The 16527-nt window shown below is 56.1% G+C and overlaps 1 protein-coding gene across 7 annotated transcripts in view; it reads left to right on the top strand.

Annotated features, from left to right (window-relative positions):
* The window catches only part of CCDC136 (coiled-coil domain containing 136), a 30615-nt gene extending 20125 nt beyond the window's left edge, over positions 1 to 10490 (top strand). For 2 of the 7 annotated variants that reach the window (XM_062202968.1, XM_062202881.1), the window contains one exon: positions 10157 to 10362. In XM_062202968.1, the coding sequence (XP_062058952.1) occupies positions 10157 to 10267 (111 nt within the window). In that variant the 3' untranslated portion in view covers positions 10268 to 10362. The other 5 variants (XM_062202560.1, XM_062202724.1, XM_062202639.1 and 2 more) reach the window with 5 other exon arrangements.
* Positions 10491 to 16527: the final 6037 nt, after the last annotated feature.

Here is a 16527-nt window from a genome sequence, read left to right as displayed (position 1 = left end):
AGCTATTTACCTAAGCAAGGAGAACCAGGGGCCACAGCAGTCCAAACTGTGAGGCTTGCTCAAATTTCAGGGATATCAGATGTCCGGGCTGAGCACCCTCATAGCAGAGATGGGAAGCAGGTATAATGTCTTTCCTAAGCTGCTCGGATCTCACGCCGGGCATCCGCAGCCAAGAAGCCAGGCCCAGGAGGCCGGGAGATGTGCCCAGAGGTCAACTTCAGAATCGGGGCAGGAGGTTCAGGGATTAATAGTTGGTCCTTGAGTCCAAGTCTGTATCTTCCAAGGAAGAATGTTTTATAGGCCCCTGTTTAAGGCTGGGGTGACTTGATTTTTATTTTAAAAGATTTATGTATTTATATGAAAGCAGAGAAAGAGAGAGAATCTTTCATCTACCGGCCTACTCCCCAAATGGCTGCAACGGCCGGGGCCAGGCCAGACCAAAGCCAGGAGCCAGGAGCTTCATCCAGGTCTCCCACTTGAGTGCAGGGGCCCAAGCACTTGAACCATCTTCCGCTGCCTTCCCAGGAGCATTAGCAGGAAGCTGGATCAGAAGTGGAACAGCCGGGACTCGAGCCCCGCCCATATGGGATGCCAGCGCAGTAGGCAGAGGCTCAACCTTCCACGCCACAACCGGCGGGGTTGATTTTAGAACTGGGGGCAGGGAGAGACTAATGCTAAGGGTCAGGATAATGAATCCACTGACAGAGAAGAGGGTGGGGTGAGGATCCAGGGTATTCTTGAGACCCACACACAGCGCCGTGCAAGGAGAGAGGGACATCCCACAGTGCAGAAGCCAGCGGAAATGGGAGTGTCTGCTCCGGGGGGAGATTCTCCCAGATGAGCAGGAAACCGACACCTCCCGTTTCTGTGGGCACTTCGCAGACACCTGCACCAGCAGAGGTGTAGCTAGAAAGACTGACATGCGTAGGGGTAACAGTCATGTCTCCCGCCCCTACCCGCCCTGGCAGCCCCAGCTGCTCAGGGACCAGCTGCAGGCTCTGCAGGTGCTGTACAGTGAGAGTCAGGCGGAACAGGAGCTACTGCAGCAGGAGCACGAGAAGCTGCTGGAGGAGCGGAAGAGGCTGCAGGCTGACCTACAGTTCTGCCTGGAAGAGATGCAGCTGCTCCAAGACCAGTCGCCTGCGGTCAAGGCGAGCCTTGAGTCCTACAAGAAGAACCACGGCAGCGTGGCTCCCAGCAGTGAGAACTTCCTCAAGAGTTACGGGAGCAGCGACGCCAGCCACGACAGCTTCCTCAAGAGCTACGAGAGCAGCACGAGCGAGGCCTACGAGAAGAGCTACCGCACCAGCAGTAGCTCCAGCAGCGGCAGCGGCTCCTACAGGAAGAGCTACGGCAGCGGCAGCGGCTCTGACACCTATCACAAGAGTTACGCCAGCAGCAGCCCTAGCGAGGACCTAGCCGAGCCTGCAGACATGGAGGTAACAGTCGCCCGATGACAGGTCAGGCAGGGAAAGACGATGTTCCCGCAGGGTCAGTGGAACAGATCCAAGTCGAGCTGGAGGATTACTGGCAGGAAGTGAGGCCCCTCCGCCCCTGGCTGTCCTCCCTCCCCGAGAGATGCCCCCATCTGGATGGAGGCCTGAGATTCAGGAGTGTTCTTTTTATTTCTTTTTAAGATTTATTTGTTTGAGAGGCACTTACAGACAGAGAGAGGGAGACAGAGAGAGAGGTCTTCCATCCACTGGTTCACTTCCCAAATGGCTGCAATAGCTAGAGCTCAGCCAATCTGAAGCCAGGAGCCAGGAGCTTCTTCCAGGTCTCCTACATGGATGCAGGGGCCCAAGTACTTGGGCCATCCTGTACTGCTTTCCCAGGCCACTATCAGGGAGCTGGACAGGAAGTGGAGCAGCCAGGACTTGAACCAGTGCCCATTGGGGATGCTGGCGCTGCAGGCAGAGGCTTAACCTACTACGTACGCCATAGTGCCGGCCCCAGGAATCTTCATCAGCCTGGTCATGGACTCTAAGCAGAGAAAGTCAGCATCCCCCTGCACAGCTCAGACCCTTGGCCGTCCTTCTGTATCCAGGGAAGGGCCTCACAGGAGTGGGGCGGAGCTCAGGTGGTTCTCAGGGTGCTGCCATTGCTCCTCCGCCCTCCACAGCACTTTGAGGACTCGGTGGCCAAAGTGCTGACCAAGCTGCAGGCGGTGCAGGCCCTGGACCAGATGAGCCAGGAGGAGCACCGCCAGCTGCAGGAGCAGATGAACAAGCTGCTGGACCAGCAGAGAGCGCTGCGGGCGGAGCTGGATGCGTGCGAAAGGGATTTCCAGGAGTGCATGGAAGGCCTGGACAAGCCCGCAGCCCCTTCTTGTGACAAGAGCGAGGTAACGCCGCCGCTGGGGAGGCAGGGCTCCTCCCAGGAGTCCCCAGAGCCACAGGAGGTCACGGCCATTTCAGAGATGCTGACGAGAGGGACCGGGCAGGGAGACCGAATCCTAGGAGGCGGGGCATCTGCGCATCCTGGACGGACGTGCTTGGGGGCAGGGGCATCTCTCAAGTGCCCGCTGTGCTGGCCTGCACTGGACTCTTCCCTCGGCCACTCCTGTCCTCTCGGTGTCCCAGGGCACTTCTGGAGAGCCTGTTCTCTGCTCTGCCTGTAGTTAAGGGCACAGAAGGCGTTGTCTCTGGCCAGTGGTGGTGGTGGGGGGGCACTGTGTGTGTGGCAGCGAGCACAGGAGCCCAGGCTGCTGAGTGTTCGTGCCCACTGAGCAGGTGCTTAGTGCCAGCATCAGCCCAGCCCAGGAAGATGCGAGCAGAGCAGGGAGTCCCAGCAAGTCCCAGGCTGTGACTTGTCTGCCTCCAGGAGAGGTGCAGGAGCCAGTGTGTCACAGGAGTGCATGGCCCAGATCCTCGAGTTGCCGTACCCATTAGAGAAATGGGTTGGTTGGGGTAGGAATTTCCATGAAAAGGGTTATATAATAAACCCCTAGGCTCAGAAGTGGCAGCCACCCTCTAGTTAGTCTCCGGCCAAGTCACAGGAGAAAGCATCTCTTACGTCAGCGTCTTCTTTCCATTGTGTCACATGTAAACCATCAGGTGCCTCAGGTCAGGGAGAAGCCCTGTGCAAGACCATTTCGGAGGCTCATTTTCCAGTTTGATGGTTCCTTTATTGTCTAAGTCCCCGTGGGCATCAGCAGGGAGACTGAGGCAGCGACTCCCCAGCACCCCTAAGCAGGGCCCAAGCTGACCCCATGGGCCCAGCTCCGGGTGACTGCCGGCCCCTCCTCCCCCCACTGCCGACAGATCAAAGAGCTACAGGCCAAGCTGCGGGAGCTGCAGCTACAGTACCAGGCTAGCATGGATGAGCAGGGCCGGCTGCTGGCGGTGCAGGAGCAGCTGGAGGGTCAGCTGCAGAGCTGCCAGGAAGAACTGTGCCGGCTCAAGGAGAAGAAGCCCTGCGCTGCCAAGGAGAGCAAGGGGAAGAGCAGCAGTAAAAACGGGAACAAGAATGCCAACGGGTTTAAGAATAAAAAAGGGCCCAAGCCCTGCTCGGACAGCTCCGAGGACAGCTTTGAGACCAGGAAGGTGAGTGGTAACCTTAGCAACCAGGTAGGCAGCGCAGATCCCCGGAGGAAGCCTCCTCTCCACCAGCACTGCAACCAGGCGAGGTACCAGGGGCCACAGGACGCTTGGGCAGAGATGGACTTCAAGCACAAGTTCATTTTGGTGCCAAAAAAAAAAAAAAAAAAAAAAAAAAGCTTTTGCGAATCCATGCAGAGTTTTGGGCATTTTTGAAGACCCGTTTTGCTCTCTTCCTGTGAAGCTATGGGGAGAGTGGGTGCTGCCCCCAAGGACCACAGCTGCTGGGCTGAGCAACTGCTCCTGGTAGCCCAGCCCCGTTGCTGGGGCGCCCGTCCCACCTGGGGTATGTGCCCGAGAGAAGGACTGAGAGATGAGGGGAAAGATATTGTTCAAAGTAGTTGTTTGCTAATAAGCCAGAGAGGATGGGGTGCAGAGGAGCCCCTTGTGAGGGGTGGGACGCAGGAGCCCGGGAACCTTCAGCTCTGGGGGCTGCTTGAAGCGGCTTCACGGCCAGCGGCTGTCTGGGGCCCGAGAAGCCGGGGTGTTCCGTTCCGCGAGGTTGGCGCCTTGCAGCCCCAGAACGGAGCGCTGCACCCTGGCACCGTGGCAGCTGGAAAGTTTCCCGAGTGAGAACGGGAACCCTCCCAGGTAACCTTCCCAGGTAACTGCCTCCACCCCGCAGAGTCTGGAGGTGGTGCTATACTACAAGGCCAGCCGGTCGGACTTAGAGAAGCTAGCAAAAGAGGACGAAAGGAAAGAGGAGACAGAGGAGGACAAAAAGGAAGTCCCGGAAGAGAAAGTGAAGCGGGAGTCTCGGGGCGAGCAAGCTGCGGAGCCGGCAGATCCCGGGGAGGCTACGGCAGCCATGGAGGAGGAGGAGGAGGAGGAGGAGGAGTACGAAGAACACAGAGAACAGGAGGACAAGGGGGAAGACAACCAAGAGGACCAGGACGAGGACGAGGACTCTCGCCCTGAGACAGCCGAGGAAAGCAGCCCCCTCAAACTTTCTGAGAGTAAAAAGGTAACCACAACCAGAGGCTGCATCAGGTGGGAAGAGGGCCTGGGGCTCAGGCGCCCCGGTGTTCAGGGGCGGCCCAGCCACCGCTGGCCTGGCACAGGAGGGAAGGTGGAGATGGAGAAGAGGCTGGGGAGAGCCGTTTCTCTGCGGGAAGTGGCAGGTGGAGACCACATGCGGATGCAGACCGGAGGTGGGGTCTTTGACGTCTGTGTCCTTTCATTTACTTGGTAGTCCTTGTGACCTTTCTCACTCGGGGGGTTCCCTCCTCCCTGCCCCTGGCTCCGCAGCGGGGGTGTTGCCAGCGAGAGGCCTTCAGGACATTTCTGTCAGCCTGGACCGGTGGCTCGGTCCTGTTTCCCCATGGTGCCCTGTTAGGCTTAACCTCCGTGGTTGCTATTTGGGGAGTGAAGAGGCAGGCAGTGAGGGCGTGAGGGCGGGGGCTGGGAGTACTCAGGAGTGACAGAGATTCAGTCTGTCCAGCAGGCAGGGACATGGGCCAGCCCGAGGAGACAAGCCACACCCCAGCCCTGGAGGCGCTGGGTCTTTGCGAGGCTGGGCGGGGGCTGTTGCGGAGCATGTACCTGGACGGCAAGGGGAGTGTGCACCTGTGCAGGAGTGTCTCTGTGTTCTAACAGCCTGGTCATCTGTGCAGGCGTGCGCCCGCTGACTTCTTACCCTGGGGCCGACTCCCTAAGGCATTTGAGTAAGTCAGGCTCAAACCTCCCGAGTGAGTCCTCGGTTCCCAGTACAGGTTCTTTCTGACTCTCTGAAAGCGGGGAAAGAAAAGAATTCTCTAGGGGTGGGATCACCCCCATCCAGATAGGGGCTATCTGGAATTTTCCAACAACCCGGTCTGCAGCACTGGCTGAGGACCGGACCCCATGTGCAATTTTCTGTTGGCCTTGTGGCTGAGGATCGTAACTAAAGTGAAAAGTAGCAGGGATACATCCCTAGGGGCATATTTCTTTGAAATCTTCATGTTCAACCACATGTCGGTTCTGAGCCTCTTGGGTTTCTTTTACCCTGGGTGCCACACTTCTAAAGGCACACGTGAGCCAAGCCCAATCCCTGTGCCTATGGATGGAGGTGCCCCCTCTGCCCTAAGGGGGTCTTGCAGCTTTTGCAGGTAGGTCTACAGGCATATGTGTTACCACCTGGGCATTTAGTTTCTCTCTGGAAGATTGTTACACAGCCCACAAATTAGCCCTCCTCCTTTGTTGGCTTATTTTAACGCATTTTGCCTCACAGCCATAGCACCTGGCGGGTCATAGGGACTCGAGGTCAAAATACTGAGACACTGGGTGGAAAGCAGACCAGACAGGTGGCCTGGCAAAAAGACTGGCTTTGTCCGGAGTGACCCGGGGTGAGGAGGTGCCCCACTCCTCTACAGAAGCCCAGTCTACGCTCTGGGGCTCCACTCTTCCAGAGCGACCGGGCCACGACGAAGGTCTAGGAGCAGGTAACTCCTCGACAAGATGCGAGAGCTATGGGGCCGGACAGGAAGTTGAACGCAGCACCTGATTCGGACCTAGCTACTGCTTAGCGCTTTTGGTTTTTCGGAAAGGACCCAGGCCCAGGGACAGAGCTCGAGCGAATCTGTTTTTTAACCTCTTGATTGCTTTCTCTTTCCCTTTGTTTCCTCATCTTCATTACCTGTTGGATTCATGTGTTTATGTCTTTTTACGCCACCTCGCACCTCCCGGTCCCCCCTCGTGCCTCTTCCTCATCTGATCTGTTGCAGCCATCCCCTGCCCCCGATCCCCCCATCTTCTCCTTGCCTCTCGTAGGTCTGGTGGTCATCTCGGCTTTGCTCTGGTGCTGGTGGGCTGAGACGTCATCCTAACACAGGTACTGGTATCGCTTCCTCTCCTCTCCCTTTCCTCTCTGCGGCTTGCCTCTCGCTCTTTGCTGTTTCCCAAGAGGTGGTGCTCGGGTCCGAGTTTTAGTCCTGGCTTTTCCTTGGGCTACTGCGAAGCCTGTGACGTCTCTGAGCGTGTCTTCACGAGGCACAGGGGGCTGGAATGCTTACCAGAGACGTGGTTTGAGTTCCTGGCTGCGGCTGGGAGAGAAACCTAGAGAAGCCCAGCCACAGTGGCTACCGTCAGAGCTGCCTGACTGCTTCCAATGAGCGGACATGTGCCTGCGAGGCTGCCCAGGCTCCTCGTCTTTGTATAACTGTAGAGCCGAGGTCTCGCTGCTGTTGCTGCCCAGGGTGGCAGCGTAAGGCGTTAGTCCCTCTCCTGCTGGGCGAGAAAGGGCTGCAGAGCTGTGCTCCTTCAACCTTGATGACACAGACCCAGACCTCCGCCGTAGGAGACACTTGCCACTGAAAAGTCTCTGGTTTGCGACTTCTGGTCTCCAGAAAAATCATAACAAAATGCCGGGAAGTATTTTATAGTTCTCTGTTTATCCCTTTTGGGGGCCGAATCCCATGGTAATCGGCTTCTCAAGCTTGGTTTTGAAGACAGCGTGTGTTACCGGTGAAAACTATCAGCTGGAGATAAGTGTGTCGGGCCTGATGCAGCTGGGCACCTGCCAGCTGGCCGCGGCTCGGCGTCTGCTCTGTCAACAGCAGGCTGAATTCAGGAAGCAGAACCCTAGGCTTCTGCCTGCCTGTGGAACCCACAAGTGACTCTCTCTTGTCCTGTTTGGGCTCCTTTCTTATCCTTTCGCTGCCACCCCTATCCCTATAAGGGAAGTCTAGTTGGCTCCACGTGTAGCCCCCTAAGCATTTGTTGGTAGAACTTTTTACCACTTTCTGTTCTTTCCTGTTTCCACTCCCCTACTCCTACAAACGTACACCTGCCCCCTTCGTCAACCCTTGTCCTTTTTTTTTTTTTTTCTTTTAAGGATGTTCCTGTTACTCCTCTTGGTCTCTCTTTACACCTGTTGGTGACGGGGTCTCTCTGTACCTCCTGCTGGCCTGTACACGCGCACACGTCTTAAGCAGTCCCTGTAGGGTGAGGTTCCGAGCACTCAGCCATGCCTTTCCCCAGCTCCACCTCCGCCAGGCCGGGTCACAAGGAGAGGAGGGCCCTGCTGGGGGCAGCTGCGAATCCCAGAGCTCTGGCCACACCTCGGCGTTCAGTTCCCCACCCAGGAAGTGAGATGTGTGGTGGAGAAGAAGGTGCGGCTGACCTCTCAGAAGCCACCCTTGAGAAGTGGCTGAGTCTCTCTCTCCTTCCTCCAGGCTGTGTCCTGGTGAGCAAAATGCGTCATCTCAACGTTAGCTTCTCCAAATGTAAACAAAAGATGCGTAAGCCCTGCCTTCCTCATGGGATTTTTGTGAGGATCAGATCAGCTGACTTAATGAGTGTGAAAGTATTGTGTAGGCTATGAAATACTACATGCATAATGCAAGGAGCACCCAGCTCCATAGTGCATACGACAAGCTGGCCACTTGCAGTCACTTGACTTATAGTAACTAATTCATCCTTCTTATGAGGAAGCTATGACTGTGAGTACTGTCATTTATAGACGCTCACGGCAAGACATGGGCAGGTTGCGTAATACAGCCAGGATATCGTGAGTCGGGTCATCAGGATGGAACATGAGCAGCAGATGGCATTCTGCCCCCGTTTGTCCGCGTCACCTCCTCTCGCTCTGCACGCTGTCCCTCAGTGGGCCCCCTCGTAACGGGGAAGACGCCACGTTTCTGTTTATGCATTGCTGGGTAACGGAGCTCTCGCTAACCTCCTGTGTTGTTTAGGAAGCCCCTACGTGCCCTGCGTGTGTTCAGCACCCTCTCCCCGCCTCTGCCCCTGCACGCGATGTCTTGGGTCCCTTGGCAGAATTCTCTGTTCTGAGTATTCACATCGTCCCCCAGGGTGACAAGTACGCCTCCTGCCCTCATCCAGGCTGCGAGTGGGGAGCCAGTCTCCTGTGTGTTGTCGCCCCAGCTTCTCTGTTACGCAGCCCTTTGCTCACTAGCAGGTGGTCGTGCAGCAGGCTACGCCATCAGCCTGCTCTTACTTGCACGTATCATCTGCAAGGATATCATGGAACATCCTGTCGAATCGCTTGATGGAATCTCAGACACGATTCCCAGGCTGTCGGCAAGGCTGGTGGGACGCGCTCCTTCGGGATCCCAAAGCTTCCCTCTGCTCACGCGGTGTGGACTCCGGCCTCTGCCAGGGTGAAGTCCACCCTTCCAGGCTGATGGGTTTCTGCCCGTCCTCCCGCGAGAACACCACACTGACATGGTTAGCTCCGCACAGTAGGACGCGACATCCGGGCAGGTAGCCCTTCTAGCCGCCTTCTCAGTTCATGCTTACGTGAGTTACTCTGAGTACCCACGCCCGCGCGGTTTTGCTGTCCATCTCGTGCCTTCTCCTCCCAGCAACTATGTCTTCAGATTGAGGAAGTCGTCTCTGCTCTCTAGAGTGGGCTTAAATCCTCTTTTCAGATCCGTTATCTTCTGAGAAGCTGCTGGTAGCATGAACGGCCCTACACCACCCTTACCTAAAACCATCCTTGCGTCACGTACGCGCCATAGCTCACGACTCAAAATCCAAAGCCCGCCTTTCAAGGAAGACAGTTAAAGAGCTAAGAACAGGAACTGTTTCCCAGAGTGTGGATTTTCTCGTTGACGATTTCCCAGTCCCTAGAGGATGCTCTCTGGGTGTCTTCTGCTGGCGTCACTGTTGTCCCACAGACCAGCAGGGTTCCCTCGCAGGCTCTAGCACACGTGCCAGGAAGTCACCCGTGGGCAGGGCCACTCTCGGGTTTCTTTTAACTTCCTTGAACCAACTCCATTCTGCGCAACAGGTTTGGCTGCCAAAGAACTCCTACTTTCCTGTACTCTCTGGGGCACCTTCCCTCCCCCCCCCCCCAGTCTGAGTTCCTTTCCCCTTTATTTATTTATTTTTTTGACAGGCAGAGTGGACAGTGAGAGAGAGAGATAGAGAGAAAGGTCTTCCTTTTTGCCGTTGGTTCACCCTCCAATGGCCACTGCGGCCGGCGCACCGCGCTGATCCGATGGCAGGAGCCAGGTGCTTCTCCTGGTCTCCCATGGGGTGCAGGGCCCAAGCACTTGGGCCATCCTCCACTGCACTCCCTGGCCACAGCAGAGAGCTGGCCTGGAAGAGGGGCAACCGGGACAGGATCGGTGCCCCGACCAGGACTAGAACCCGGTGTGCCGGCGCCGCAAGGCGGAGGATTAGCCTAGTGAGCCACGGCGCCGGCCTCCTTTCCCCTTTATACAGCTAACGAGGTGCCACCCCTTTCCCCAAGGGCCTCAGTTGACTCTCTGCTGCCCCATTTTGCACCCACCCCTTTCTCACTGCAACCACTTGGAGAATCTTTGCAGTCTGGCCCCTGGGCTGCTCCCACACATACAAGTTAGTGTTCTCCCACTGGGAGAGACAGGGGCATAGATGCAGGCACCGCCTAAGGGGACGCAGCCAGCGTGTGCTGTGCCACAGACCTGGCGGTGTCAGGGCCCAGGGCCCACACGGTCTCCACGGTTGGCCAGGAGGCATGAGGTGACCCATGATGCCCCGGAGGTGTATGTCCCGGGCACCAGCAGGCAGGGGGTCTCTTGGCTGAGGGAAGGGTTCAAGGCTGGGTACTCACAGCTTTTCTTTGGTCCCCACAGAACATGTTTGGGATGTGGAAGCCCATGGTGTTCTTGGCTATTGCAGCTGTGGCTCTGTATGTGTTACCCAACATGCGACCGCAAGAGACACAGCTCTGCCTCATGGAGTGATGGCGGACCTGGGCCAGTGGAGAGGGCAGATCCCCAGCAGCAGCCACTCTCACCTTTGGGCAGGATGCACTGTACCAGAGCCCCCACCCCACCAATGTGTCCCATGTGTCCCTCTCTCCTTGGCCTCAGTCACTCAGGCTGCAAAGCCTTATGGGAACTATTGGCTCCCACCTCCTGCCTTGTATAAGAACCTGGGTTCCTTGTAATTAAATATCAACCTAATCACATGAAACTTGTGGCTTTTTATTTGCTGAGTGCTTCGCACCATAACCAGGACAGAATGGTTCCTCCTTAACCAAGTGCCTCACACAGGGGTCTGGCTCCCCAGTGTGATCTCTCGCCCTACAGTTGGCCTCAGATACAAGGAGGGCTCCCTGGGCCGTCAGCCGAATGGCAGATGGATTTGTCTCCGCTTATTCAGCCCATCTCAAGGAATTCATCTGAGCAGGAAGAAATGCAATGGACTGGGTACTCTGCTGGGAGGCAGGGCCAAAAGACTTGGCTTCTGTGTCCCCATTTGTCTGTGTGACGACACCCTGAGACCTGTGTGGGAGCTCTCGGGGCTCTGCCCTTGTTTGCTCTTCTTAGTTGGTCAGGATCCTGGCAGTAAATGGGTGGCACACTCCAAGAACTCACCAAAGAGTTTCATGAAGCAACCGTTGGGGCCGGCCCTGTGGCGCAGTAAGTTAATCCTCCGCGTGCGGCACCAGCATCCCATATGGGCACCGGTTCGAGTCCCAGCTGCTCCACTTCTGATCCAGCTCTCTGCTATGGCCTGGGAGAGCAGTAGAAGATGGCCCAGGTCCTTGGGCCCCTGCACCCGCGTGGGAGACCTGAAAGAAGCTCCAGGATCCTGGTTTCAGATCAGCACAGCTCTGGCCATTGTGGGCTGTTTGGGGAGTGAACCAGCAGATGGAAGACCTTTCTCTCTGTCTCTTCCTCTCACTGTCTGTAACTCTACCTCTCAAATAAATAAAATCTTAAAAAAAAAAAAAAAAAAAAAGGAACCGTGTACAGAAGGCAGAGCAAGGAAAACCAACATGGAGTTGTGCAGCATCCAGGCTTCAGCACCGTGGGAAGCTGCCTTGACCCAGGCTGAAGCAAGAGCTGAAGAAGCTGTAAAAAGGGACACTGGGTAGCGTGGTGGCCATGGGAGATGTGGCCCTTCCTCCCACCTGCCCTTTTCCTGTGGGCAGCTGTCACTGACCGAACTCAGCCATGAGCACACAGGCGCCCAGGTGAGGTAATCCTTCAAGGTCAGCCCCCTGGAGCTCAGAGCAGGACAGAGGAGTGAGAATGGGGCTCGGTGAGGACAAGCGGAACTGGAACCCTCTGTGACTGCTTGTGGAAGACCCCGGGTGTATTCTTAAGCCACAGAGGACAGAATGCCTCCTCATCCTGTGACTGCTCATCTCCTTGGGACTCCTCTCTCTGATGCCGAAGGGCTTTGCTCCGTTCCACCAAGCACCCGAAGCCATGCACGCGGGTGCCGCTGAGCACTGAGCGACAGCACTTCTCCCCCCACTGTCGTTTTCTCGCGGGAGTAGCAGGGACACTTAAGAGTGGGGAGAGGTTCAGTCTGTGTGTAGGCCAGAGCAGTGACAAGGCTGAACCGAGTATCCCTCCTAGCTGGCCTGCTGCCTGTGCCGAAATCATGATCACCCCTTGAGAAACAGTTGTGGCTGGGTGAATTGAGGGCAGTGCCACGTGGCCCTTGTGCCTCCAAGTGACTCCTCTATGGAGACGGTCCCGACGGGGGCCGTCCAGCCCCCGCTGCTCCCTGTGCCCACAGTGTCCCCTGGTAGTGGATGAGAAAGGCCAGCTCGCAGGCCCCACCACAGACACCCTGACACAGAAGCTGCAGCCTTTTTCTTTTTTTCTCTTTTTATTTTATTTATTTGAAAGGCCAAGTTACAAAGAAGGAGTAAGAGGTCTTCCATCTGTTGGTTCACTCCCCAAATGGCTGCAATGGCCAGGAGCCAGGAGCTTCATCCGGGTCTCCTACATGGATGGCAGGGGCCAAAGCACTTGGGTCATCTGCTGCTGCTTTCCCAGGTGCGTTTGCAGGGAGCTGGGTCAGAAGTGGAGCAGCCAGGACAGGAACTGGAGCCCAAATGGGATGCTGGCATCATAGCCAGCAGCTTAACCCACTACACAACACTGACTCCTTTCTTTTTTTCTTTTTTAAAGATTTATTTATTTGAAAGAGTAACACAGAGAAAGGAAGAGAGAGAGAGAGAATCTTCCATCCACTGGTTCACTCCCCAAGAGGCTGCGATGGCTGGGGCTGGGCCAGGCCAAAGCCAGGAGCCAGAGGCTTCTTTTGGACCTTCCACATGGGTGCAGGGGCCCAAGCACTTGGGCCATCTCCACTGCTTTCCCAGGCCATAGCAGAGAGCGGGATCAGAAGTGGAGCAGCCGGGTCTCAAACCAGCGCCACATGGGATGTTCTTGTTGCAGGCATCCACTTCACCCATTATGCCACAATGTCAGCACCCCCTGTTTTTCCCTTTTTTTAAAGAATCTCTTTGAGAGGAAAAAAAGAGAGCTCCCATTCGCTGGTTCACTCCCCAGATGCCCACAATGTCCAGGACTGGGTGAGACCAAAGCCAGGAGCCAGGAAGTCAATCCAGGCCTCCCACATGAGTGCCAGGAACCCAGCTACCCAAGCCATCACCTACTGCCTCCCAGGGTCTGCATTAGGAGGAAGCTGGAATGGACAGCAAGGGCCAAGAATGCAACTCAGGACTCTGATGTGGGATCCAAGCATCTTACATTGTAACTGCCAGGCCGAATCTCAGAACCTGTGTTTCAGCAAGCTCCCCAGCTGATAAGTGCGCACAGTAGAATGTGGGAAGCACTGTCCTGATCAGTTACATTAGGTTCTACATTCTTAGTCGTGACCTAATTAAAGAAATGCCTTTGGGGCCAGCGTTGTAGTGTAGCGGGTAAAGCCACCACCTGCAGTACCAGCATCCCATATGGGCGCCGGTTCAAGTCCTGGTTGCTCCACTTCTGATCCAGCTCCCTGCTAATGGCCTGGGAAAGCAGTGGAAGATGGCCTAAATGCTTGGGCTCCTGCATCTACATGGGAGACCTGGAGGAAGCTCCTGGCTCCTGGCTGGCGTCAAACAGGCCCAGCTCTGGCTGTTGTGGCCATTTGGGAGAGTGAACCAGCAGATGCACAATCTATGCATCTCCTTCTTTCTCTATAACTCTGCCTTTCAATAAATAATAAATAAATTTTTTAAAAAATGCCTTCATGGCCGGCGCTGCGGCTCAATAGGCTAATCCTCTGCCTGCGGCGCCGGCACCCCAGGTTCTAGTCCCGGTCGGGGCGCTGGATTCTGTCCCGGTTGCCCCTCTTCCAGGCCAGCTCTCTGCTGTGGCCCGGGAATGCAGTGGAGGATGGCCCAAGTGCTTGGGCCCTGCACCGCATGGGAGACCAGGAGAAGCACCTGGCTCTTGGCTTCGGATCAGCGCGGTGCGCCGGCCGCAGTGCGCTGGCCGCGGCAGTCATTGGAGGGTGAACCAACGGCAAAGGAAGACCTTTCTCTCTGTCTCTCTCTCTCACTATCCACTCTGCCTGTAAAAAAAAAAAAAAAAAAAAAGCAGAAAGAGAGAGAGAGACAGAGATCCTCCATCTGCTGGTTCATGCCCACAAATGCCTGCTATAGCAAGGGCTGGGCCAGGCTGAAGCCAGGAGCCCAGAACTTGATCTAGGTCTCCTGTGGGAGTGGCAGGGACACAAGTACTTGGAGATGCCTCCCAGGGTGTGCACTCCCAAGAAGCTGAATCAGAAGCAGAAGAGGCACGATTCAAACCAAGCATTCATGGGATGGGGGCATCCCGAGCAGGGACTTAACCTCTGTGCCAAACACCAACCCCAGAAACCCTGCCTTTTATCCACTTTATCCCAGTCACCAGTGGAAAACGTGGTAGAAAAAACTGGAAGATTCCCTAGAGCCCAGGGCTGTGGCCTGAATGCTTGAGTCCCCCTGGGAGTCATATATTGAAATCCTAACCCCCAGGTGACATTAGAATGGGGACCTTTGGGGTGATTCGGTCGGGAGGGTGGGGCCCCCACAACTGGGATGAATTCTCGGATCCCACGCCTGCCCCGTGCACGTTCACCGGGAGAAGAGGGCCATGTGCGAGGAAGAAGCAGGTGCTCGACCTGGGCCTTTGCAGCCTCCAGACTTTGAGAAATAAACGGCTGTTGTTTCCAAGCCGCCCTGTCTACAGTGTTTTGTTATAGAAGCCCAAGTGGACTAGGACAACAAACTGACTGAACTTGGAATCAGAAGCCAAGATGGAGGTCAGGTTCTGGTGGGCAGCTGGGCCCCAGCCGGGAGAGCCAAACCTCGAGCCTGACTTGGCAGGGGCCCAGGGCCTGCTTTCCCCAGCCTTTCTGTGGGGAACCCAGAGCTCCTGTTAGGGCACTTACCCCTCTGCTCAGCTTAGAACCCCATGGTGCCTATGGTCTTAGAGATACACGTCACCAAAGTCCGTTAGAAAAGTCTCCTTTCCTTGAATGTGAAACATTCAATTCATTTGAGCATTAAAAAAAATAATAAAATAAAGGCAAGCAGAATTGACTCTGTCTACAGGGGTGTCTCTTAGAAGCCACAGCAGGCATGCACCCGAGCCTAGGTACAGGCAGCCCCAAGGATCCAAACCACTTCCAGGAGCCTCTGTCTCCCTGGCTGCCTCCTTCCTACCCCCTTCCCAGACCCCTCTGCTTCTACTTCCACTCTTGCCAACAGCCAGCTGCTGTTAGGGGCAGGCTGGTGGTTCTAAAGGCACACGTACCTCCATTCTGATTCTGGAGGGTGGAGTGTTAGGGTGCAGAGAGGGGGAGAGGGAGGCAGCGTGGGGACCCAGCTGGTGGCCTCTGCAGGGCCATGCACACAGCTGCACAGAAGGGCCTTGTTCCCCAGACACCAACAGAGGAAGCAAACTCGCTTTTATTAAGATTTTTTGATTTATTTGAAAGGCTGAGTGATAGGGAGAATATCTTCCATGCACTGGCTTACTTCCCAAATGGCTGCAACTGGGCCAGACTGAAGCCAGGAGCCTGGAACTCCATCCAGGTCTCCCATGTGGGTGGCAAGTGCCCAAGGACTTGGGCTGCCCTTCTCTGCTTTCCCCGGGGCACATTAGCAGGAAGCTGGATCAGAAGTGGAGCAGCCAGTGTCACAAGCAGTGGCATATCCCACTGTGTCACAACACGCTCCAAATTAGCTTTTTGCAATCATCTAATTGATGCCAGGCACCACACTAAGCATATTTTACGTTATTTCATCTTCAAACATTAAAAAAAAAAAAAACACAAGGAAATTACTAACTCTGTTTTACAGATGATAAAACTCAGACCCAAAAGAGTAAGCATGACCTGCCCAAAGCTGTAGAGCCAGAAGTGGAGAGGCTGGAATTCAGCCTAGGGATCTTTTCGCTCTACCCCATCGTCCCTAAAATCAGTGTCAGAACCACAGTCGGTGTCACTGATTGTCCAAGTGCCTGCTGTGAGCCGAGCCAGTCTGGTGTCACCACAGGGGACGAAAAATGTCCCTTGTTCCAGAAAAACAGGCTTTTCCAATTTGGCCCATCGGACCTGCTCACGCGGATTCGGCTCAGCCCGAGTTAAATGAGGCCAGTGCTGGTGGCTGACAAGCAGTGCCCCTTGATGGGAGAGGCAGGAGGCCCAGGTGAAGGGCCAGGCAACCTGGTCTCCCGAGATAGGTCAGCCGCTGGTGAGTCAGGGGGCTATAAACAACCCGGGCCCCCCGCCAGCACTGCCCCCGACACTTGGCTGATGAAACCCCCTGTAAGCCCCTCCGTCCGTCGTCCCTGCCTGGCGTGGGGAGGGGCACACTGGCGCTCCTCAGGGAGGGGGCCCTCTTGGCAGGCCCCGGGGCGGCATTGCGCACGGTCTGTTCCGGCTCACAGCCGGGCCTCGAGCCGGGGCTCATGGGCTATATTGAGGACTGAGTCACCAGCCTGAGCCTGGTGAGTGGCTGCCGGAGCCTGACTCAGGCCCCGATTTATCCTGGAGAGCAGCAGGCTCAGGTTTCTCGAGGGGGGTGATGGGAACCATGCCTTGGCACTTCGCACCTTACACCGCAGGGCCATTCACTAGCTCCCCTGGGGCCCACAGGCGAGCTGCGAGTTCATTCTCCTCTGGCTGGCTTTGTGCCGAATGCTCCCACCTTAGCAGTGGTCCTGGACAGACTGGGGGCCTCGGATCATGCCCACAAGGT

Source organism: Lepus europaeus, chromosome 1 (genome assembly GCF_033115175.1).
Source record: "Lepus europaeus isolate LE1 chromosome 1, mLepTim1.pri, whole genome shotgun sequence".
Lineage (NCBI taxonomy): Eukaryota > Metazoa > Chordata > Mammalia > Lagomorpha > Leporidae > Lepus > Lepus europaeus.
Note: the sequence above shows the minus strand (reverse complement) of the source record. Positions and strands in the feature narration are given on the sequence as shown.